We start from the raw sequence: 26,939 nt of genomic DNA on the forward strand, positions 1-26,939 counted from the left end.
CTGTATTTTGTAGAAAGTTCTATGGTAATTAGAAAGCATACTGAGTCACTGTAATCAAGAAAGTAGCACTAAATGATTTTTTTAATGAGTTAAAAAAAAAAGATAGCCCTTCATTGTAATGAGTGAAGCAGAACATCAGCAAAAATTCTAGTTAAACATAGTAGAAATGACTTAATAAATCTGCAAACAACATGGAATGCATTTTCTTAATTGTCTAGGAGTGCTTCAATAGAGGACATTTAGAAGAAATTTGTGATATGAAATGTGAAAAAATGTCAATTTCAAGCAAAATGGAATTTTTTTCTCCCAAATAATCTTGATTCACTTACAACAGAAGGAAAATGGAATTTGACTTTTGATGTATGGGTTACCATGCTATACTTTGACTTACTGCTAGCCATAAAACATGTTCAAAAAAAAATTCAAAAGAAGAATTGAATTCTCAGTGAGTGAAAGAGGTCAGGTCATGCAGTAGACTGATTTACGAAGCCTAATCTAGGTATACAAACAAAGAATGAAATATCTGGGCACTTCTACATTAATGGAAGCAAATTAGTCATTAGGAACATCAGCATTTAAAATAATACAAGCCAGGAAATTGCACTAATAAAAAGACTGTCTCACTTTAGTAGGGCAAGATGTTCTATTTAAGATGAATATATTTCTTCACTGTCCAATTGGCATTTTTGTATTGTTTGAGGGACCAGAGTATGATATGTAGAAAAGTTCAAAATTCCCAAGGAAGTCTAATAAAGGCAACAGATGCAAAATAAAATAAAATAAAATAAAATAAATAGGTTTCTGTGTGTGTTAAATATGTTTTAGATAAAAGGACTAAGTATCTGTTATTCTAATACAGTACTATAAACTAAGCAAAACAAAAATAAATATGCAATTGACAAGTTATGTTTAAACAATTTCTTAAAATCTGTTGTACTGCTGTTGCTGATTGTTCTAGTGCTTTGGTTAAAACAGATGCCGTTGTTTTTCTATAGTGACTCCAGAACTATGTTGAATAAGAGTGGTGAAAGGAGGCACCCCTGCCCTGTTCCTGATCTTAAGGGGATTGCTTTTAATTTTTGCCCATTGAGTATGATGTTAGCTGTGGGTTTGTTATAGATGGCCTTTATCATGTTGAGGTATGTTCTCTGTATTCTCACTTTGCTGAGAGTTTTGATCATAAATGGGTGCTGGATTTTATCAAATGCTTTTTCTGCATCTTTTGAAATTATCATGTGTTTTTCTTCTTACTTTTGTTTATGTGATGAATCACACTGAATGATTTGCGAATATTGTACCAGGCTTGCCTCCCCAGAAAAATCCCACTTGATCATAGTGTATGATTTTTCTCATATATTGCTGGATCTGGCTGCAAATATTTTGTTGAGGATTTTAGCATCTACATTCATCAGGGATATTGACCTATAATTTTCTTTTATTGTGTTGCCTTTGCCCAGTTTTGGAATAAGAATTATGCTTGCCTCACAAAAGTCTTCCTTCCTCTTGAATTTTTGAAATAGCTTGAGAAGGATAGGAGTTAGTTCTTCTTTGAATATTTGGTAGAATTCACTTGTGAAGACATCATGCCCAGGATGTTTGTTTGTTGGGAGTTTTTTGATAACTCTTTCGAACTCATTTGTTGTAATCGGTCTGTTTAGGTTTTCTGATTCTTCCAGATTGATTTTTGAAAGATTATATGTTTCAAGGAATTTGTCCATTTCATCTAGGTTGTCTAATTTTTTTTTCTGGGTTTTTTTTTTTTTTTGTATTTTTCTGAAGCTGGAAACGGGGGATAGACAGTCAGACAGACTCCCGCATGTGCCCAACTGGGATCCACCTGGCACGACCACCAGGGGACAATGCTCTGCCCATCAGGGGGCGATGCTCTGCCCCTCTGGGGCGTCGCTCTGTTGCGACCAGAGCCACTGTAGCGCCTGGGGCAGAGGCAAAGGAGCCATCCCCAGTGCCCGGGCCATCCTTGCTCCAATGGAGCCTTGCTGCAGAAGGGGAAGAGAGAGACAGAGAGGAAGGAGGGGGGAGGTGGAGAAGCAGATGGGCGCTTCTCCTGTGTGCCCTGGCCAGGAATCGAACCCAGGACCTCTGCACGCCAGGCCAATGCTCTACCACTGAGCCAACTGGCCAGGGCCATCTAATTTTTTGTTATTCAGTTCTTCAGAATATTTTCTTACAATCCTTTGTATTTCTGTAGTGTCAGTTGTTATTTCTCCACTCTCCTTTCTAATTTTATTTATTTGAATCCTCTCTCTTTCTTTCTCGGTGAGTCTGCTTAATGGTTCATCTATCTTGTTTACCTTTTCAAAGAACCAGCTCCTTGTTTCATTGATTATCTATATTGTTTCTTTAGCCTCTGTGTCATTTATTTCCTCTATGATCTTTATTATTTCCTTTCTTCTACTACTTCTGGGCTTTATTTGCTGTACTTTTTCTAGATCTTTTAGATACAGGGTTAAGTTGTTTATATGAGCTTTTTCTAGCTTCTTATGCTATTCCTGTAGTGCTATGGACTTCTCTCTCAGAACTGCTTTTGCTGTGTCCCATAAATTTTGAGTTGTTGTATGTTCATTATCATTCATTTCTAGGAATTTTTTTTATTTCTTCTTAGATCTCTTTGTTAACCCATTTGTTATTTAATAATATGCTATTTAGTTTCCAAGTGTTTGAGTATTTTTTTCAGTTTTTCTGGTGTGGTTGATTTCTACTTTCTTACCATTGTGCTCAGAGAAAATGCTTAATATGATTTCAGTCTTCTTAAATTTGTTGAGATCGCTTTTGTGCCCTTGCATGTGGTCTGTCTTAGAGAATGTACCATGTCACTTGTAAAGAATGTATATTCTGCTGCTTTAGGGTGAAAGGTTTTGAAGATATTTATTAAATCCAGTTGATCTACTGTGTCCTTTAAGTCTGCTGTTTCTTGTTAAAATTTTTTCTTGAGGATTTACCTAATGATGTTAGTGAGGTATTAAAATCCCCTACTATTCTAGTATTGCTGTCGATCTTGCCCTTTATATCCATCAATGTCTGTTTTATATATTTAAGTGATCCTATATTAGGTGCGTAGATATTTATAATAGTTATATCTTCTTGTTGGATTGCTCCCTTTATCATTATGTAGTGACCTTGATTATCTCTTACCTTTGTTTTAAAGTTCATTTTGTCTGATATAAGATTTGCTTCCCAGCTATTTTTTATTTCCATTTGCATGAAATATATTTTTCCATCCTTATAACCTCAGTCTATGTGCATCTTTTGTTTTAAGGTGTGTCTCTTGTAGACGGCATATGTATGTTTCCTGTTTTCTTATCCACGCAGTTATCCTATGTCTTTTGATTAGATCATTTAATTCATTTACATTTAAGGTTATTATTGATATGTAGTTGTTTATTGCCATTTTCTTCTTTAAAGCTGTATTCCTCTTTTGCTATATGCTTTCCCCCTTTTGATCTGTTTACAACAGGTCCCTTAACATTTCTTGTAGCATTGGTTTGGTTGTAATGAATTCCTTGATTTTTTAATTTTTGTCTGGGTAGCTTTTTATTTCTCCTTCAATTTTAAATGATTGCCTTGCTGGATAAAGTAGTCTTGGTTGTAGGCTCTTGTTCTGCATTACTTGGAATATTTCTTGCCATTATCTTCTGGCCTCAAGTGTTTCTTTTGAGAAGTTGGATGTCATCCTTATGAGGGCTCCTTTGTAGGTGATAGCCTTTTTTTCTCTAGCAGCTTTTAATATTTTCCCTTTATCACTTATCTTTGTTATCTTAATTATGATGTGTCTTGTTGTTTCTTTGGGTTTCTCTTAAATGGGATTCTCTGTGCTTCTTGAACTTGTGTGACTTTTTCCTGCATTAATTTAGGGAAGTTTTCAGCTATGATTTGATTGAACAAAGTCTCTATCCCTTGTTTTTTCTCTTCTTTTTTAGGAACCCCTATGATGTAGATGTTATTTCTCTTCATGTTATCACAGAGCTCTCTTAGAGTTTCCTCAGACTTTTTGAGTCTCTTTTCTTTTTGCTGCTCTGCTTCCATGACTTCTTTTATCTTGTCCTGTAACTCACTGATTCGATCCTCAGCTTCATCTATCCTGCTTTTAATTCCTTCCATTGTGGTCTTCATTTCTGATATTATACTTGTCATTTCAGACTGATTCTTTTTTATTATTTTACTGGTTTTTTTTATACTTGCTATCTCTTTATTTAGGTGTTTGTTATGTCCATCTATTGTTGTTCTAAGATTTTGAGCATCCTAAAAATCATTATTTTAAACTCTACATCTGGTACTTTGGTTATATCTGACTCATTAAAGTCCTTTTCTGGGGATTTCTCTAGATTCAATTGGATTGCATTTCTCTGCCTTACCATTTTGTCTGTGTATAAGAAGGGTATGGCCCCTGGAGTCATTCAATGGGTTTGGCCTCTGTGTTCCCAAGATGTAGTCTGTCTGCAGGCCTGCCACCCCCTAGGCTGCTGCCTCTGGCATATAGGTATAGGTGTTGCTGATGCCAGCTGGCCGCGGCTGTTGCTGCGGTTTCTGCCTTTCCTCCACAGGAGTGGCTGTGTTCACGTGCCCAGGTCTACAAGCCTCAGCTTTCGCCTCTCCACCAAGGGTGGGGCTGTGCGCCATGCCCGTGGCCACAAGTTTCTGCACCGCTGGCTGGGGTGAGCACCTTTGCTAAGCAGTGGGTGTCCACCTATTCTCAGACTTTCACCCAGCCACGGCAGGAGGAGCTACACTCGTGCTTCAAGCAGCAAGCCTCAGGCTCTGTGGGCAGGGTGGAGGTGCATACCTGTGCTCAGCTGTGTGTCTCTGCCTGTTCCTAGGCTTTCATCCCACCTCTGCTGGTGAAGCTGTGCTTGCAAGTCCTGTGAAAGCCCCGGCCCTGTGGGTTGGCTGGGGCTGCATACCTGTGCTCCATTGCGGGTCTCTGCCTGTTCCTGGGCCTTTGTCCCGTCATCATGGGTGGAGTTGCACTTGTATGTCAGGCTGCAAGCCCTGACTCTGCGGAGCTGATGGGTCTGCATGCCAACTGTAAAGCCAGTAGCCAGGACTACCATCACTGCCACCTGACCCATGCAGGTTTGCATTGGATTCAGACTGATGGTAATGAAACAATGGAACCAAGAACTGGTGGGCCATCATCTTTAATCCTAGCTTGCACCCGGCAGGCATGTAAAAACACACACTGGGCTCCAAAACCCATTCATTCAATGCTCACAAAGCTACTGACTTATCTGAGTTTTTTGGAATTAAAATTTTCTAGCTCACCAGATTTATTCACCTGTGTTCCCGATATCCTTCCTTCTCCTTGCACAAACTCTGCACAAACTGGCTTCTCATTCAGCACTCCGCAATCTTGGCTGCTTCTCTTGGCCTCCTCCATGTGGCCTCTCCCTGCTCTCCTCTCTAGTGCTAATCTCAGGAACAGAGAGAGAGCTCTAGCTCCTGGTCTGCCCCACTTTATAGTATAGAAATAAAAATCTTTAATCCAATATACAAACAAGGAAGTCTCTGATACAAAGTCACTTATCTGAGACATAATGGGATTCCTCATGAGAGTATACCAACCTACATCAAAAAGGGTGGGAAAGGCTTAGTCTTAACACCAAGCCTTAGGCTATAAGAATCCTGCCTGCCTACAGCCTGTCCCCCCACACACAATGCAAACTATAAGCAAGCACACATATATGTCATATTTAAAAACTTATTTCATCAACATGCACACTCAGCCACAGGTTTCTGCAGATCCCAGGCTTTTGCCTTTCCCCTGTGGGCAGGATTGCAGATGGCCCACAGCTGGCTGGACAGCTTTCGTGCACCCATTCCACTCCCAACAGGTAAGACTGAGCTGATGTTGGACCTCAGTGGTGGCCGGCCCGGCTTCTGCCCTTGCGGACAGGACCACACGTCCACATCCCACTGCCAGCCACCCCCGGCAAGCCCTCAACAATGTGGTTGGGGGCACTGCACCTCAGATCCTAGCATTCAATACTCTATTCCTTAAGGCTCTCTCCTTCTAAGCGTCTCTGCTCTGAGTGCCATGGAAGAGCTTATTTGGCTGGTGTCCTGTTTCCCTTTGCTGGTATTGCTGGTTCCAGGGAAAGATTCACTTCAGATTTGGGGAGTCACTCAGCCCAGGGGTTAAGGTGGCTGTCCCTCAAAATGTTTCTGCTTGTGTCTCCTAGATTGCACTCTCTTCCTGCTACTCTGGTCCTCTCCCCTCTCCCCTTCCCATGGAGCCCCAGGTGAGTGGTTGTGAAAGAGGTTTTCTGCGTGGTCCCTTTAAGAAGAATCCTGGGGAGTGACGTCACGGAAATGGCGCCGTGAGCAGCGCGTCTGACAGCTCTCCCCTAAACCACAACAAATTTATCAACTAGAAACAGAAAAATTTATCCTCGGAGCATTCCGGAGTTCCACACAAACTGAAAGCGAAAGGACTGTTATCACTTGAATCTGAGAGACAAGGGTGTGGAGGAATCTACCACAGGGACGTTCTTTCAAACCGCAAGGAAGTGCGCCTGTGGTGAGTCAGCCCATATACTTGGGAACCATGAGCCGCCGAGAGCTGCTGACGCGAGCCGCCACCATGAGCCACGAGCCCCCGCGAGCTGCCACCGGGAGCGGCCGCCGCGAACCGCCACCGCGAGCCGCCACCACGAGCCAGCGCCGCGAGCAGCCGCGCGCGCGCCCGGTCCCGGTTGAGCACCGCTGATGTTCCCAGCGGCCCGCACACTGCGAGTGGGGGTCGCCAGCCACCGGTGCCCGGAGCGCCCTATTCGCGCGCGTGCCTTGGGCATTCCACGCGCCCAGGGCGCCCTGCCAGCCCGCACACCCAGGGGGCTCCATTATCCTGCGCTTAGTGCGGTCCAGCCGCCAGTGGCGGGGCGAGCGGGAGAGGCTTGGGAGATTCTCTCCGTGGGCGGGGCACCTCACCCAGCCATTCAAGCTAACAATCAAGCATTGGGGGAGGGGCGCGCACAGGCAGCCTAAAATACCTTCGGAAGCACAGCTGCGACCCAATCACTGAAATTAGCTTAACCCATGAAATCTGCGCACCCTCGGTTCTATTTGATAAGATCTCTCTCAGTTCAGCGATCCAAGACAAGAGGCGTGATATTTTTTAGTGCCTCTCGCTAAAGGGGCGGGGGCAACTTCTGATTGATAGAGCCTCCATATTCAGGGATAAACGCTAACAAGAAGGACTTAGCAGATAATAAGGTCTATACTACACTAGTCGTAAGCAGAGACTAGTGCCTCTTCTTCCCTGCAAAAACAGGCTACAAAGTGTGGAAAGCCTAGGTTCAGAGGTCCAACTAAATGATAGGCGCTGAACAGTCACCTTGACAACAATTGACTCCCACCCTCGCCTGATTACACTGGAGGCCCTGACTGTCAGAGCCTTTCCCAAAGCCTTGCACTGAGTGGGGATAGAGTGGGGATTTCCCAGCTCTTTGAGCCTCTTACTCCCCAGGCAGAAGCAGTTGCAGCCTTATAGCTGGATCACCAGGCTGCTAATTCAGAAAGGGGGGACTAGGAGAGAGAATCCAGGAAAGCAAACTCTCTCATCGTTGGACCCTGCAAACGCCAACAAGCCTTTACTTCCAGCAAGACTAAAGCCAATTATATGACATTGCCATAGAATCCCATCAACTGCAAATCCCTACCTTAGAGTGACACAGGGGCAGAGCCTGGGGTACAGAGTCACTGACCAGGAAGAGGGAGAGAAAAGAAAAAGGAAGAAGTTAACCTCTCAAAATCAAGAAAAACCCACAGACTTTACAACTTGATCCACTAATTTTTTTTTGTTGTTGTTGTTGTTTGTTTCTTCTATCTTTTTGCCTTTATTTCCTCCACCTCGGTCCTTCTATTCTCTGCCCATCTTATGCTTCCCCTTTCTTGAACTACACTACCCATGAGTGTTGCATTTTATTTTTCTTCTTCATCCTCACCCTTCTTTAAGGTTATACTCCAAAACACTTAACTCTCACTCTCTCCTCTTTTGTTTTTTTTTTATCTTGCTTTATTTTGTTTTTTTCTCTTCCTATTTTATTTCTTCCTTCGTTGTTCTCTTTTTCTTATTTTTTCCTTTCTATTCGTTTTTTCTTTTCTCATTTTACTTTCATCCCATATAATCCTCAATCACGAACAAATGAGTTAATTTGGGACTCAAGGCTTTTTTTTGGCTTTATTTCTCTTTTTTGCTTTTGTTTTTATTTTTTTTCTTTTTTCTTGTTTGTTTATTTTTGTGGCATTTTGGGTCCTCCCAACCCAAGGTCTCCATTGTATTTAGTCTTCGCTCCACTTAATACAACAGATTTTTACTTATTATTTTTATTTTTTCTTCTTTATTATTCTTTTTTGGTCCTTTTTTCTGGTTCCCTTTTATCCCTCTCATTATATCTCTTAGTTGACCATCACTTACAAGCAAATCATCTTATGCTTGTCTAAGATTTTCTTCCTTTTTTTTTTTTTTTTTTTGCATTTAGTAGGTCCCTACTTCCTTTTTTTTGCCCCTTGAACTCTTCACCCCAAATCAGGCCCTCCATTATAGGCACGATATTTCCCTGAGGAGGGGAGAGGAGGGAAAGAGAAGAGAGAAAAAAAGGGGGAAATAATAAATTATTACTGTTTTTTTTTTGTGGGGTGTTTTACCTTTTTTTTTTTTTTTTACTTTTTACTCTTTATTAATTCTAATTAGTGCTATCAATAAGACCACCGTCAGATGCTGATAAGAAAGAGGAAATTGAATATTATGGGTACAAAAGAAAGAGAGGTAACACAAATAGATGTGGAAAAATATATGGAGAAAAGACTTAACATATTGGAAGCCTTGGAGCTACATGACAGAGATTTTAAAATAGAAATCTTAAAAATACTCAGAGAGATACAAGAAAACACAGAAAGGCAATATAGGGAGATCAGAAAACAACTCAATGCACACAAAGAATATATTACCAAGGAAATTGAAACTATAAAAACAAATCAAACAGAAATGAAAAACTCAATTCACGAGCTGAAAAACGAGGTAACAAGCTTAGCTAACAGAACAGCCCAGATTGAAGATAGGATTAGTGAAATAGAAGACAAACAACTTGAGGCACAACAGAGAGAAGAAGAAAGAGACTCAAAAATAATAAAAAACGAGAAAGCCCTACAGGAATTGTCTGACTCCATCAGAAAAAATAACATAAGAATAATAGGTATATCAGAGGGAGAAGAGAAAGAAAATGGAATGGAGAATATACTCAAACAAATAATAGATGAGAACTTCCCAAGCCTGTGGAAGGAACTAAAGCCTCAAATTCAAGAAGCAAACAGAACACCAAGTTTTCTTAACCCCAACAAACCCACTCCAAGGCACATCATAATAAAGATGACACAAACCAATGACAAAGAAAAAATTCTCAAGGCAGCCAGGGAAAAGAAGAGTACAACATATAAAGGAAGGCCTATTAGATTATCATCAGACTTCTCAGCAGAAACTCTACAAGCTAGAAGAGAGTGGACCCCAATATTTAAAGCCCTGAAAGAGAGGAACTTTCAGCCAAGAATACTATACCCATCAAATCTATCCTTCAAGTATGAAGGAGATATAAAAACATTTACAAATACAGAAAAGATGAGAGAATTTATCAGCAGAAAGCCCCCACTCCAGGAAATACTAAAGGGGGTTTTCCAACCAGATTCAAAGAACAAAAGAAAACAACACCACAAGTAACAGCTCCACCAAGAACACAATAAAACCAAACTTAAACTGTGACAACAAAGGAAAAAAAGGGGGGAGAGGATGGAGATTAACAGTAGCAAAGGATGATGAAGTGCAGAAATACTTATAAGATAGGGTACTACAATGAATATGGTAGGTACCCTTTTCATTACTTAATGGTAACCACCCTTAAAAAAACCACCACAAAAACACTTGACTTAAAAAAGGTAGCAACAGAGGAAAGAAGTATGGAACACAAACAAACAAAAACAAATGATAGAAAAACAAAAGAGAAGAATCAAACTAGATACAAAACTAACAGAAAGCAATTTATAAAATGGCAGTAGGGAACCCACAAGTGTCAATAATTACACTAAATGTAAATGGATTAAACTTACCAATAAAAAGACACAGAGTAGCAGAATGGATTAAAAAAGAAAATCCAACTATATGCTGCCTACAAGAAACACATCTAAGCAACAAGGATAAAAACAAATTCAAAGTGAAAGGCTGGAAAACAATACTCCAAGCAAACAACACCCAAAAAAAAAGCAGGCGTAGCAATACTCATATCTAATAATGCTGACTACAAGACAGAAAAAGTACTCAGAGACAAAAATGGTCATTTCATAATGATTAAGGGGAAGTTGAATCAAGAAGACATAACAATCCTTAATATATATGCACCAAACCAAGGAGCACCAAAATATATAAGACAGCTACTTATTGACCTTAAAACAAAAACTAACAAAAATACAATCATACTTGGAGACCTCAATACACCGCTGACGGCTCTAGATCGGTCATCCAAACAGAGAATCAATAAAGATATAGTGGCCTTAAACGAAATACTAGAACACCTGGATATGATAGACATCTACAGGACACTTCATCCCAAAGCGACAGAGTATACATTTTTCTCTAGTGTACATGGAACATTCTCAAGAATTGACCATATGTTGGGCCACAAAGACAATATCAGCAAATTTAGAAAAATTGAAATTGCACCAAGCATATTTTCTGATCATAAAGCCTTGAAACTAGAATTCAACTGCAAAAAAGAGGGGGAAAAACCCACAAAAATGTGGAAACTAAACAACATACTTCTAAAAAATGAATGGGTCAAAGAAGAAATAAGCGCAGAAATCAAAAGATCTTTACAGACAAATGAAAATGAAAATACGACATATCAGAATCTCTGGGATGCAGCAAAAGCAGTAATAAGAGGAAAGTTCATATCACTTCAGGCCTATATGAACAAACAAGAGAGAGCCGAAGTAAACCACTTAACTTCACACCTTAAGGAACTAGAAAAAGAAGAACAAAGACAACCCAAAACCAGCCAAAGAAAGGAGATAATAAAAATCAGAGCAGAAATAAATGAAATAGAGAACAGAAAAACTATAGAAAAAATCAATAAAACAAGGAGCTGGTTCTTTGAAAAGATCAACAAAATTGACAAACCCTTGGCAAGACTCACCAAGGAAAAAAGGCACAGGACTCAAATAAATAAAATCCAAAATGAAAGAGGAGAGATCACCACAGACATCATAGATATACAAAGAATTATTGTAGAATACTATGAAAAATTATATGCCACCAAATACAACAATCTAGAAGAAATGGATAAATTCCTAGAACAATACAACCTTCCTAGACTGAGTCATGAAGAAGCAGAAAGCCTAAACAGACCAATCAGCAGGGAGGAAATAGAAAAAACTATTAAAAATCTCCCCAAAAATAAAAGTCCAGGCCCAGACGGTTATACTAGTGATTTCTATCAAACATTCAAAGAAGACTTGGTTCCTATTCTACTCAAAGTCTTCCAAAAAATTGAAGAAGAAGCAATACTTCCAAACACATTTTATGAGGCCAACATAACCCTCATACCAAAACCTGGCAAGGATGGAACAAAGAAAGAAAACTACAGACCAATATCTCTAATGAATACAGATGCTAAAATACTAAACAAAATACTGGCAAACCGAATACAACAACATATTAAAAAAATAATACATCATGATCAAGTGGGATTCATCGCAGAATCTCAAGGATGGTTCAACATACGCAAAACGGTTAACGTAATACACCATATCAACAAAACAAAGAACAAAAACCACATGATCTTATCAATAGATGCAGAAAAGGCTTTTGATAAAATACAACACAATTTTATGTTTAAGACTCTGAACAAAATGGGTATAGAAGGAAAATATTTCAACATGATTAAGGCCATATATGATAAACCATCAGCCAACATCCTATTAAACAGCATAAAACTGAGGACTTTCTACCTTAAACCAGGAACAAGACAGGGTTGTCCACTCTCTCCACTCTTATTCAACGTGGTGCTAGAAGTTCTGGCCAGAGCAATCAGACAAGACAAAGAAATAAAAGGCATCCATATCGGAAAAGAAGAAGTAAAGCTATCACTTTTTGCTGATGATATGATCCTATACATCGAAAACCCGAAGGACTCCACAAAAAGATTATTAGAAACAATAAACCAATACAGTAAGGTCGCAGGATACAAAATTAACATACAAAAGTCCATAGCCTTTCTATATGCCAACAATGAAATATTAGAAAACAAACTCAAAAAAATAATCCCCTTCACGATTGCAACAAAAAAAATAAAATACCTAGGAATAAACATAACAAAGAACGTAAAGGACCTATATAATGAAAATTACAAAGCATTGTTAAGGGAAATCGAAAAAGATACAATGAGATGGAAAAATATTCCTTGTTCTTGGATAGGAAGAATAAATATAATCAAAATGGCCATATTACCCAAAGCAATATACAAATTTAATGCAATTCCCATCAAAATCCCTATGAGATTTTTTAAAGAAATGGAACAAAAAATCATCAGATTTATATGGAATTATAAAAAACCCCGAATAGCCAAAACAATCCTAAGGAAAAAGAATGAAGCTGGGGGCATTACAATACCTGACTTTAAACTATATTATAGGGCCATGATAATCAAAACAGCATGGTATTGGCAGAAAAATAGACACTCAGACCAATGGAACAGAATAGAAAGCCCAGAAATAAAACCACATATATATGGTCAAATAATCTTTGATAAAGGGGCCAACAACACACATTGGAGAAAAGAAAGCCTCTTCAACAAATGGTGTTGGGAAAAGTGGAAAACCACATGCAAAAGAATGAAACTCGACTACAGCCTGTCCCCGTGTACTAAAATTAATTCAAAATGGATCAAAGACCTAAATATAAGACCTGAAACAATAAAGTACATAGAAGAAGACATAGGTACTAAAATCATGGACCTGGGTTTTAAAGAACATTTTATGAACTTGACTCCAATGGCAAGAGAAGTGAAGGCAAAGATAAATGAATGGGACTACATCAGAATTAAAAGTTTTTGCTCAGCAAGAGAAACTGATATCAAAATAAACAGACAGCCAACTATATGGGAACTGATATTTTCAAACGACAGCTCAGATAAGGGCCTAATATCCAAAATTTACAAAGAACTCATAAAACTCAACAACAAACAAACAAACAATCCAATAAAAAAATGGGAAGAGGACATGAACAGACACTTCTCTCAGGAAGAGATACAAATGGCCAACAGATATATGAAAAGATGCTCAGCTTCATTAGTTATTAGAGAAATGCAAATCAAAACTACAATGAGATACCACCTCACTCCTGTTAGATTAGCTATTATCAACAAGACGGGTAATAGCAAATGTTGGAGAGGCTGTGGAGAAAAAGGAACCCTCATTCACTGTTGGTGGGACTGTAAAGTAGTACAACCATTATGGAGGAAAGCATGGTGGTTCCTCAAAAAACTGCAAATAGAACTACCTTATGACCCAGCAATCCCTCTACTGGGTATATACCCCAAAACCTCAGAAACATTGATACGTGAAGACACATGTAGCCCCATGTTCATTGCAGCACTGTTCACAGTGGCCAAGACATGGAAACAACCAAAAAGCTCTGCAATAGAAGACTGGATAACGAAGATGTGGCACATATACACTATGGAATACTACTCAGCCATAAGAAATGATGACATCAGATCATTTACAGCAAAATGGTGGGATCTTGATAACATTATAAGGAGTGAAATAAGTAAATCAGAAAAAAAACAAGAACTACATGGTTCCATACATTGGTGGAACATAAAAATGAGACTAAGAGACATGGACAAGAGTGTGGTGGTTACCAGGGGTGGGGGGAGGGAGGACATGGGAGGGAGGGAGGGAGAGAGTTAGGGGGAGGGGGAGGGGCACAGATAGAGGGTGACGGAGGACAATCTGACTTTGGGCGAGGGGTTTGCAACATAATTTGATGACAAAATAACCTAGACATGTTTTCTTTGAATATATGTACCCTGATTTATTAATGTCATCCCATTACCATTAATAAAAATTTATTAAAATAAATAAATAAATAAAAAATATTAAAAAAAAAAAAAAAAGAAGAATCCTGGGTCTGAGAAATCTGTCTCCTTCTCACAAACAGTATCCTGACTTGTTTTGCAGCTAAATACTGTCCATACACTTCTTCTATGCTCTGAGGCTGCAGGCTGGGGCTTTGTTCCTGGAGCCAGGGACCTCCCCTCTCCATTAAACTCACTTCCCGCCATGCGAGTCTTTCTAGCCTGCTGTTCGCTCCCGGGAGCCGGGCAGCCCTCTCCATGTTCCTTTTTTTCCTACCAGTCTCAGTATGGCTTCTTTGGTGTTTCTTGGTTAAAGAGTCCTCTTAGTTTAGTCCAAAGTTGGTTTTTCCAGATGATGGTTCTTAAAATTAAGTTGTAATCCACTTTGGTTCTGGGAGGTGGAAATTGGTACATCTGTCCACTCTATCATCATCTTGCCGCCAAAAAAAGCAATGAATTTTTGTACACTGATTTTGTATCCTGCAACTTCACTGTATATATTTATTGTTTCTAATAGTTTTTTTTTTGAGGAGTCTTTAGGGTTTACTATACAAAAAGTCATGTACATCATCTGTAAAAAGTGACACTTTTACTTCTTTATTTCCAATTTATCTTTCATTTCTTTCTCTTGCCTGATTGCTCTGGGTAGGATTTCCAGAAGCATGTTGAATAAGAGTGGTGAGAATGGGTATCCTTGTCTTGTTCCTGATGTTAGAGGAAATGCTTTTATTTTTTTTACCATAGATTATGATATTGCCTGATGGTTTGTCATATATGGCCTTTATTGTGTTGAGGTACTTTACTTCTATACCCACTTTATTGAGTGTTTTAATCATAAATGGATGTGTCTTATCAAATGCTTTTTCTATATCTATTAAGAAAGTGATATAAATTTTTCTTTTGTTTTTTTAATGTGGTATAGTACATTGATCAATTTGTGTTATATTGTACTATCCCTGTCTTCCTGTAATAGAACCCACTTGTCTGTGATATTTTATATTTTTAATGCATTATATTCAATTTGCTAGTATTTTGTTTAGTATTTTTTTGTCTGTATTTATCAGAGATACTGGTCTATGGTTTTCTCTTTTTGTGTTATCTTTACCAGCTTTGGTATTAGATTTAAGCTGGTCACATAAAATATGTTAGAAAGTATTGCTTTTTCTTCAACTTTTGGAAAAGTTTGAGAGAAATAGGTATCAAATATTCTTTAAATGCTGGGTAGAATTCACTAGTGAATTCAAAATCTTTTATTTTGGGGGTGGTTTTTGGTGGTTGTTTTAATTTTCTCACAGTTGATCAGTCTATTTAGATTTTCTAGTTTTCCATGATTTAATCTAAAAAGGTTATGTATTTCTAGGATCTTATTCATTTCTTCTAGATTGTTGAATTTGGTGGCATATAGTCTTTCACAGTAGTCTAGTATGATCCTTTGTACATCTATAAAGTCTGTGGTAATTTCTCTTTCATTTCAAATTTTGTTTATATGAGTCCTTTCTCTTTTTTTCCTTGGTGAGTCTAGCCAAGGATTTGTCAATTTTATTGATCTTTTCAAAGAACCAGCTCTTTATTGTATTAATTTTTTTCTATACTTTTTTTTTGTTCATTCTGTATTTTATTTAGTTCTGCTCTAATTTTTACTATTTGGTTTTTTTCTGCTGACTTTGGGTAGCTTTTGTTCTTCTTTTTCTAGTTCTTTAAGATGTAATCTTTGATTTATTACTTGAGATTTTTCTTATTTCTTGATACTAGCCTATAATGATATAAACTTTCCTTTTATTACTGCTTTCACTGCATCCCATATGTTTACTATGTCGTGTTGACTGCATATATTTTTTAAAAAAAATTACTATTAAGTGAGAGGCATAAAGGCAGAGAGACAGACTCCCACATGCATCCCAACAGGGATCTACCCAGCAAGCCCCTTAGCAGGCAATGCTTTGCCCACCCATCTGGGGCCACTGCTCCATTGCTCAGCAACTGAGCTATTTTAGTGCCTGAGGTGAGGAAATGGATACTAGGACTAATCTGTTCAAACCATTAGAGCCATGGCTATGGGGGGGAACAAGAGGGGAGAAGAGGGCAGGGGAGGAGTAAAGAAGCAGATGGCTAATTCTCCTGTGTGCCCTGACTGGGAATTAAACCCCAGACTTCCACACTCTGGGCAACAGTTTACCACTTAGCCAACCAGCCAGGGCCTATATATGTCTTTTGATTTCTGACTTATTTCTTCTTTGATCCAGTATATTTTAGACATACATTGTTTAATTTCCAAATTTTCGTGAATTTCTTTGCTTTCTTTTTGCTGTTGAATTCTAATTTCAGAGACTTATAATCAGATAATAGGCTTGGTATAATTTCAACCTTCTTGAATTTGTTGAGGTTAGTTTTATGGCCCAACATATGGTCTATTTTGGAGAATGTTCCATTTGCACTGGAGAAAAATATATAATCTGAATGTTCTGGGATAAAGGGCTCTGTGACAATTATGTTCATTTGGGCTAATGTGTCATTTAAGGCCAATATTTCTTTATTAATTTTCTGTTTGGATGCTCCATCTAGAGCTCTCAATGGAGTATTTACATTACCTACTATGATTGTGTTTTTGTCAGATTCTCCCTTTAGTTCTTTTATTGGTTGCTTTATATTTTAGGGTGCTCTTTAATGGGGTGCAGACATATTAAGGGAAGTGTTATTTCTTCTTGATGTAGTTGTCTCCTTTATGATTATAAAATGGCTATCTTTGTCTACTATTACCTTAGTTATCTTGAAATTCATCTTGTCAGAAATAAGTATGACTACACCTGCTTTTTTTTGAATGCTATTTACTTGGAGAATCATTTTACAACCTTTTACTTTGAGTCTATCTTAGTCTTTGCAGCTTAGATGTGTCTCCTGAAGGCAGCATGTAGTTGAATTTTGTTTTTTGACTTAATATGCTACTCTGTGCCTTTTTATTGGTGAGTTCAGTTTACACTTAGAGTGATTATTGATGTATGATGATTTCTTATAGGCATTTTACCTTTTGTTTTCTCATTGTTTTGAACCTCCATTGGTTCCCTTCCTTTGTGTCTCTATCTGTTGTTTTTGTTTAGTGGTATTCCATATGTTTTTCTGTTTGTTTATTTTTTCAAGTTATATAGCTCAGTTTTTGGAGTTTACCATTAGATTTATGAAAAAGAAATTTTTATATTACAATGTCCTTTTCTTAACTATATATATGATCTACATCCTTCTTTCAAAATTCAGAGTTTACTCCCTAACCTTTAATGTTTTTTTTGTTTGTTTGTTTTTGTATTTTTCTGAAGCTGGAAACGGGGAGATACAGACAGACTCCCGCATGCGCCCAACTGGGATCCACCTGGCACGCCCACCAGAGGCGACGTTCTGCCCACCAGGGGGCGATGCTCTGCCCCTCCAGGGCATCGCTCTGCCATGACCAGAGCCACTCTAGCGCCTGGGGCAGATGCCAAGGAGCCATCCCCAGTGCCTGGGCCATCTTTGCTCCAATGGAGCCTTGGCTGCGGGAGGGGAAGAGAGAGACAGAGAAGAAGGAGGGGGGTGGAGAAGCAAATGGGCGCTTCTCCTATATGCCCTGGCCGGGAATCGAACCCAGGTTCCCCGCACGCCAGGCCGACACTCTACCGCTGAACCAACCGGCCAGGGCCACCTTTAATGTTTTTGTTGTCACAAATTATCCCTGTTTGCTGTACATTTGTTGATAATCTTACTCTTAGTTTTGAGATATCCTGTTCTTTGTCCCAGGCAAAATAATTTCCTTGAGCGTTTTCTGCAATGGAGCTCTTCTGATGATAAATCCTCTCAGTTTCTGTACTTTTGGAAAAGTCTTTATTTCTCCTTCATATCTATACGATAATTTGATAGATATATTATTCTTGGCTTGTAATTTTTTCTTTCTGTAGTTTGAATATTTTATTCTACTGTCTATTTTAGATTGTAGAGTGCATGCTGAGAAGATGGATGACAATATAATGGGTTTTCTTTTATAGGTTACATTTATTCTTTTCCCACGCTGCCTTGATAATTATTTATCTATTAAGTTTTGAGTTTTAATACAATGTGCCTTGTAGAGGCCCTTTTGAGTTTAGGTAATTTGGTGTTCTTTTTGTTTCTTGGATTCTAGGATCTAGCTTTTTCCATAGGTTTGGGAAGTTCTCATCAATTGTTTGAATAGGCTCTGTTTCCTTTTTCCTCGTTTCTTTGTATGATTATTATTCTTATATTGCTCTGTCTGAAGGAGTCAAATGGGTCTTATAATGTTTGTTTGTTTGTTTATTTATTTATTTATTATTCAAGTCTCTTCTTTCCTCTGCATCATTTCTAGATTTCTATCTTCAATATTACTAATATTTTCCTCCATCAGGTCAGCTCTAGTCCCTACGCCTGCTAATTCATTCTTGATCTCTTTTATTGAGCTCTTTATCTCCAGAATTTCTGTTTGATTATTTTTTTTAACTTTCAATCATTTTGGTAAAGTACTTGTTCTGTTGGTTTATTTGCTTTCTGAGTTCATTTAATTGTCTAAATTTTCTTGCGTCTTGCTGATTTTTTTTAGAACTGCAATCTTGAATCATTTGTCATTTAAATCAGTGTTTTTCAACCACTGGATAGTGGATTGAGATTGACTCAACAGAAATTTTAAGCCAGTCCATAAAAAAGTTAACTGCCCTGATGTTGTATGAACATCTTCATACAACATCAGGGTAGTATCTCTTTTGTAGACCGGCATAAAATTTTTTGCAAACCTGCACTGACCTATGGACCAGCAGTTAAAAACCACTGATTTAGTCACATAGTTTCATGATTTTAAGTTTGTTTTCTGGAGGTTTTTTATTTTCTTTCTGAGCTGCCTTGTTACCTCGTTATTCACGATATTTAATTGGATTACTTCTTTGTCTAGGCATTTGTGTATGAGTGGTATTACTCTAGTAGATTAATACAAAAAAAATATTTCTATTGTCTTCCAGTAGGTAGCACTGAATAACAAAATGGCCTGTGTTTCCTTGTAATTTGGATAATTTCCATGTGTTCTTGGCATCTCAGTCTTGGGAACCAACACCACAAGGAAATGGGGTGTGCAATGTGGCTCCAAATCTCCAAAATTCCAGTGCTTTCCTTCACAATGTAGCCACAATGCTACATCTGGATGGGGTTGAGCTGGAGGAACCAGGACACCTCTTTTGTTGCTTTGCTCTCCTGGCAATGGTGACCAGTAGACCTCCCCCTTCACCTCTACTTAAATTTGGAATTAGTCACAGAGACCCCTATCACTCAGGGGAAAAGTGATATTGTAGTACCAGTTTTTAGGATTATAGATGATGTACTCTGTATTCCACCACAAAAGGTGAAAGGAAGCAAGCTCTGAGAGGTGAAGGGGTGTCCGGGCTCCATGGCATTGTTTCACTGTCTGGAATGCCAGTTACCAGACAACCGAGGCTGCATCTCTGTACTTGGACCCTGCCAGGTCATTGGGCTTAGCTGCAGGTAGTACTGTCCACTCTGCAGGAATGCTCACTAGATTCCATTGCTCCTCCTAGCTGAAGAGAGTGCCACCACACCCTGATTCTTCTCCTCTCCTGTCCGAGACCTGCCATGAGCTCCCAGCTGCAGGGCTGCGTCCATGGCACATTTCAGCTTTTCTCCCTCCTCGTCTGCCTGGTTCACTCCTACTTGCCCTTCTTTAGAAGTTTTAATGTGCAGATCTCTCACACGTGTTTGTGTGTTGAGCAGGAAGTCTTTTGTTGAGTTATACATGTTCAAATTGTTGAAACTCCAAGGGCAGAGACCAAGGGGATCTTTTACACCACCATTCCTTTAATGTTACTCGTGCCTACCAATTTCTAACCCTCTTCCTTTTAAAAATAAAGGTGATTTAGAGCTTATTTTAAAAGTGAAATACTGTGAATAAAATAAAACCCATTGAACTGTACATATTAATAGGGTGAATTATATGGTATACAAATTATATCTAATAAAGTTATTATAGCAATTAAAGAAGTGAATTATTTTTCCTATTTTTTTTTTCTGGGAAGGACCTTCATTTTAAATGATTCTTTGTAAGGAAAATGAGCAAATTTTATTATGAAAGGAGATAATGCCTTTTGAGGTGACAAAAATCAACTAAGGAAGAACAAAAGATTTCACAAAGATTAAAAATTTGTCTCCATTGGTCCACATACAGCGTTCAGTGAAAATGAACCAACAAAGAATGCAAGTATTTCATGGAAGTCAAGGAAATGTTAGACAGGACAACTTTGATATATAATACCTCCTCTGGTTTTCATTATATTGTTGGAGAAGTTAAGTCTCTAGGCCATGATAGTATATACTCACAAGCTTAAGAATGAGAAGAAAATAATACCCAACAGTAAAGTACAGGCAAGTCTGTTCAGCTAGTTTTTAAGAGGTCACTGTGAACAATAAATTAAGAATCAGACTGTATCTCTCCATAGACAAATTCACTCCTTCCTAGGAATTTTCAACATGTTTTTTTAGAACTGAAGTTTTACCCTATTAAAGGCAATTTCATCAAAGTATGTTAGACTATTTAAGTTTCTTCCTCTTATACTTCCATTTTCCATAAAAGCTGAACTACCACTGTAGAGCAAATTAAACCTCAAACATTGCTGGAGACAAAAATGACAAAACCAAAACTGTCGTACACCGGGCACATCACAAGAATGCAGGATTCTTTGGAAAAGACAGTAATACTGGGAAAAATAGAATGCAGCAGGAAAAAAGGGAGACTAAATATAAGATGAATTGATTCCATAAAAAAAGCATTAAGCATAAAGAAAGCATTAAGCGTAAAAAGCTGAGCAGGGTCTTTGAGGACAGGGCATTGTGAACACACAGAGTGACTAGGAGTTGGATGATCAGACTCAGTGGTTCATTGTAATAAATACATGCACAACACATTCTTACCCCTAGTAAGCCATTAGTAAATTTTCTGCTTCCTGTCCCCATGATCTTATGCTCTGTGGGCCTATAAGTCTTAATTTCAAAGAGTGGAATGCTTCCATTAGGAGACACAGCAATGATTCCACTGAAGTGGAATTTAAGACTGCCACCTGGCCATGTTGGTTTCCTCATGCCTCTGAATCAACAAAAAGATACTGACTGTGCTGGCTTGGGATGATGATCCTGACTAATACAGTAGTCTATGAAACAGGAAAAGAAACTTAATTCTAAATATTTGTTTTAGAAGAATTATGAAGCCAATATAATGCTGCTAGTCACAAAGGTTTGATTTTGTTACACACATGCTTTGAGTAACAGTTTTTGGATTTTAAGATTAAAGCACCTTTTATTAAAACTCATATCACTAGCACCTGAATTATAAGGGAAATAGAAAAATGAGCAGTCTGATGAGTCTCTGTTTTCCAAAGATCTAAATATGCCACACCTTCTACACATTGATGATAAAAGACACTTTTACTCAGATCCAGAAACCTAGTCACAATGTCTTCTAGAAAATTTAATAGTTCCTTTCTATGTATTATATATATATATATATATATATGATTTAAGTAATAATTATGAAGATTAGTCAATTCATTCAGTTATCCTTTCATTCACACACCAAATATGTAATTAGCACCTAACAAGTCAATGAATACTATTGGGTCCAATTTTGACATTTTCTTCACTCCTTGGCTAGTGTCCAACGTGCATGTGGAGGACCAGCACTGGGGAACGCTGATGACTGAGAACAGATACCTGCATACATTGCATTAGTTTTTAGATACACTAGCTGGTTATGGTTAAAATATAGTCTAATACCAGCATTAACTGATGTCAATCTTATACTCAGGCATTAACAAATAAGTCAATATAATAATGTTATAATGTATTCAAGTAAAAACATAATCAAGAGTTTATAAGAGTGATATAACTTACAGTTGCATTCTAATATGAAACTGTTTGCACAGTCTCTTACCTCTCGTCTGCACCCCTTTGCCACAGGCTTCACTGGTGCTCATTATTCCCTGCCTGATGGACTCTGGCACCAAGATACAGGGGCTCCACTTCTGTGGTTTCCACCTGTAATCACAAAGAAAAGCGAACTAAAAATTTCATCATGACAAACATACAAAAGAAATACTTAAAATGGATACATTTGAAATCCAAAAGCATAAAGATAGTCATTCAATAAAAATGGATTTGAAACCAATGTCATAAAATGGAGGCCTGACATGCACTAGAGATAATAGTCCACTCTGCCCCAGACTCATGGTTAATGCCTTCATTCCATTTTTTAAATTATGGGCATTTTGCACATAAACCTTAGTTCATATAGCAAAGTAGCAATAAAAAAGTATTAGAAACACAGATCAAATCTAGAAGCTCAGTTCTTTATGAACTTAAAACTGTTATGGAAAAAAGAGACAACTCTTCTGTCCCATTAGAATATTAGAGAATCAAGTTTTGAACACCTGAAAGTTTCAGGGGCAAATCTTCACACTTGATCTTCAGCTTCAATTTTTTTAAAAGGCATTTCCCATGACTTCGATGTAACTCAAACAACTCAGTGGGCTGCAGAGTGACAGGGCAGTGGGTGAGGCCTGGGTACCTATTTATGTGGTAGTTCATTCCGAAGATGAGAAATTGATCTGCAGCTGATGAATTACCAAGATTTCTATTCCTAGGAGGAAACAGTCTCTTAGGACACCTTCTGGCTTTCCCTTCTTTTTCCTTTCTCAGATCAACAAAACTCCTTATTTTTATAACCCACATGATGGAGTATGACTTACATCCTTACACCTGTCCCTTCAGAATGTGCTTCAAAATCCAAACCTTAAGTAAAACCACAGATTCTACTCCATTGCTTAGTATATTTTTACACTTTTTCATATAAGCCAACAACTACGAGAAGAGATGCTACTTCAAAGAATGAACAGGAGGAACATGAATTAAAATATCATTGCTCAGTTTTGAAAGACGAAAAACATCTAGAGATTTGTTGCACAATGATTTGCAAAAGAGCGTACATAATGGACACTTAAAATGGTTAAGATAGATAGTAAATGCCTTGTGTTTTTTTTTTACCATAATAGAAAAAGAATCTTAGACAAAGAATAGAAAATGTATATCAGAACATAGAATAGAGTTCCCTTGTTCAGGAAAAGTCACTCTAAAGGACCCTTTTAGTTATATGAATACAGCTTGATATAGTGTTTGGAAATCACTCAGCATAGCCAGCTGTTAGAATCAGTACCCAGAACCTCCTCTCATTCCTTTAGATTGGGTCCCTTGGATAATTGGAGATAAGTGAGGCAGAGGTGGTCTTAAAAGAGAGATAGAATACCATCCTGAAAAATCAAGCACAATACAATAAAATATAAACATGAAACGAATGTATCATTGACCTCATCCTAGTGGCTTCCATATTGAGAAGAATTATAAAGAAATCAAGAAACAGCTAAGGAGAAAAACCTTCATTTTTAACAAAATCACATATTAATTTTAAGTATTCTAAATTTACTTTGTATATGCATAGACTCATTCAGTGTAATGCCAAAACAGAAATTGAAACAGTAAAGGGTTTTAGTCTGACTTTCCAATTAGAATATGTCATTCATTCAGATCCCTTAAATTTATATGGGATCCCTTAAATTCTAAACCAAAATGAGACCAAGAAATTCAATCTAGTTTTGTATTCTGTACAGATTGAAACAAAGGGAAGAAATTTTCAGGACTTTTATTTTTTTTGACAGAGAGAGAGAGTCAGAGAGAAAGATAGATAGGGACAGACAGAAAGGGAGACAGATGAGAAGCATCAATTTTTCATTGTGGCACCTTAGTTGTTCATTGATTGCTTTCTCATATGTGCCTTGATCGTGGGGTTACAGCAGACTGAGTAACCCCTTGCTCAAGCCAGAGACCTTGGGTACAAGCTGTTGAGCTTTGCTCAAACCAGATGAACTTGTGCTCAAGCTGGTGACCTCGGGGTCTCGAACCTGGGTCCTCCGCATCCCAGTCCTATGCTCTATCTACTGAACCACTGCCTGGTCAGGCCAGGACTTTCTTGTTACACTCTCAGTGTTAGAATGATAAACTGAGCTCATGCTAAGTGACATGTTCCAGATTGCACAAGTTAGGTTAGTCCAGTTTTCAGTCCAAATCCCTGAATATTGAGCCACAGGCTCCGTTGACAGTTCCATATAAAGATACTCAAGCTCTCTTCCTTTTTTGCCTACTAACCGAACATGTTTGAAAGATGCTCAAATTCACAGGAATATTTCTATGAACACTTTGATTCTATTTTAATTTGGTAAATGTCACTTTAATGGAGTCAGAGAGAAGAATCGTAAGATAATGATAAAAGTCTACATTAACTTGCTTCCATAACATAGCAGTGATAGAGAAAACAAAAACTAAGTTGGAACTAATATTATGGGAAATTCAAGGATATTTTACTAAGGAGTACAGAATCATGCTGTTGACTTGGACATTTATTAAGCTACACACATCAGGAGAAATGATACAATAATTCAATTCACACACAGTGGAACTGAATTCTGGGGAAAATGGCAGGAGGCCACTGATGGAAACTAGTTTAAACATGAGTGCCTAAACTGGTGTGCAGCAAGATGGGAGTGTGGACAGTAAAAAGGAAGAGCCCACTAATAGTTCCTAGAATTTTCTCTGATTACAATAGCCTTGGGTTCATAAAATGTATAATAATATTTGGTTTGGATATTTTTTCAATTGGCAACTAGCCCTAAGAGATTTTTAGTTGGCTCAGAAGTTTCAGTATTTATATACATGGCACAAAAAGATGGACATTGACAGTGTTTCCACAATGGCCCTCTGGTGGATGAGGGAAAACTAGTAGTCTGGGATTGTTCCCAGTGGTTATCTACATCTTCCCTGACTGGTTACTGAGTAGAAACAATGGAAGTAAAAGGGGTGATAATATTGATAGTAATTTAGATTTCTTCAATGTTACCCTAAACTTCATCTAATGTAAGGAATCTTCCTAGAAGAAAAAAAACAACTTCTATTTTTCTGAATAAATTAGCTCATTAATTTCATGGCTTTAAGATATAGTTTCTCATATAATGCAGGGAGACACTAGGCATTTTTGCTAACAGGCATTTTTAAGTGTGCTGATAACCATATGCTTCTTAAGACCATGAAATTTCTTCACAAATCAGTAATACTAAACTGAATTTAGTCCAGATGATCTTCAAAGCAATGTTTCAATCCAATGTGAAAAGAGTATGGAAATTTATGACTAGACACAAACCTCAGGTGTTGTATTTTATAAATAGCTACCAAATTGCCAAGAAGAAAGATACAAACTTTATAGTTTAAAAGTTATAATTTTTTTTAAAAAAACAAATAAAAAACCACATTTTATCCATTAGTTAAATTACTAAATGTTTCCATTAAAGTATGTTTATAATTAAAATTGAGAATAAAAAATATTTTACTGAAAATACTGATTAAATTAGTACAAGTTTGGTTTGTAGTTCCTGATGAAAGGATTTCTGATGAGGATAACATGAGGTAAGTTACGTGTGTGTGTGTGTGTGTGTGTGTGTGTGTGTGTGTGTGTGTTTCAGGTAAAGATCTCATCTTAAATCGCTTTGAATCCAGATCCTAAAAGTTGATTTTCTGAATGTAGAATTCCAGGAGCTCATTTACAATCAAAACATGTTTGTTTCCTTTTTTCCTATAAATTAGAGTCATATGCTTTACTCTCTCAAAATATATTCCAGATAGGAAGGAAACCCATAGAGCTATTTGAAGATAATCATTACCTTATCATATCTCTCACTAAAAAATCATACATTATATGAAAGAAAATCAGTCATATTTTACACTGACGTTTAATGATTATTCAAAAAGGTAACTAATTACCGATATATAGGGCACAATGAGACGTCTTCACACTCTCGTTCTTCAAATAAGGTATCTGGACATTCTTGGCCTCCATTGGCTGCTTCTTGGTCGACAATCCTGTATCGAGACTGTTTCATTGTGCCATTGCCTGAAGTAAAGAAAAAATAAAACTATAGTGCCTTTTTACGTGGGTTTAGATAAAAATACAGGGTTAGATAGGAATTGAAAAAAAAAAGAGGTGAAGTAAGAACATGCGGAAAGACTACCTGGGAAATGAGAATAACAAGTGAAAACCAGGGGTTAATACTCAATCTTACTTGTAAAAATAGACACTTTTCACTTAATTGTGATTTCAAGTCTATATGTTCTACAATGCTAGGGTTGTTTCCCACTGTCTTAATATACTCAAAATTATCTGAATCCATATTGCCTATGGCATAAGAATAACATGAAATGATCTGAGAGGCCACAGAAATCCTCTTTCATCTCAAAACAATAGCTCAGAGAACTAGCATTTTGCTAGTAGCAAGTGATGCCTTCAGGTAAGGAATTTTCCTTTCTAGGCTACTTTTTACAATGCAAACAAAAAAATTACTACATTAATATCATATTTATGGGTATTAGTTTATTAGATTTCTTACTGCTCATAACCTGAGACAATATGTTTGTAATTGAAATTTAGAAAAGAGGTGCTAAAATTATGACAAAATATTGTTGACTTTATGGTTTTGCTAAGAAGCAGAAGTATTAATAGGCATCTCGATAAGAAGACTGTTGATGTTCACTTTAATGTGTTGTAGCATTCACTTCGTAAATTTACATGCCTTCTGAACCAACAACATCAAAAAAATCAATTTAATTATCAACTATTTCAATTACTATGTGCAACATATTACATTAGTTGTGAAGATATGAATTCTTCAGTTT

General features: G+C 37.5%; 1 protein-coding gene across 1 annotated transcript in view; it reads right to left on the bottom strand.

Annotated features, from left to right (window-relative positions):
• Nucleotides 1–26,939, bottom strand: part of THSD7B (thrombospondin type 1 domain containing 7B) — a 1,096,947-nt gene that overhangs the window by 444,145 nt on the left and 625,863 nt on the right. The window contains exons 11-12 of the mRNA XM_066232872.1: nt 26,031–26,160; nt 22,102–22,205 (exon numbers count right to left, since the gene is read on the bottom strand). Of these exons, the coding sequence (XP_066088969.1) occupies nt 22,102–22,205; nt 26,031–26,160 (234 nt within the window). The remainder of the gene's footprint in view (nt 1–22,101; nt 22,206–26,030; nt 26,161–26,939) is intronic.

This window comes from Saccopteryx bilineata, chromosome 5, assembly GCF_036850765.1.
Source record: "Saccopteryx bilineata isolate mSacBil1 chromosome 5, mSacBil1_pri_phased_curated, whole genome shotgun sequence".
Lineage (NCBI taxonomy): Eukaryota > Metazoa > Chordata > Mammalia > Chiroptera > Emballonuridae > Saccopteryx > Saccopteryx bilineata.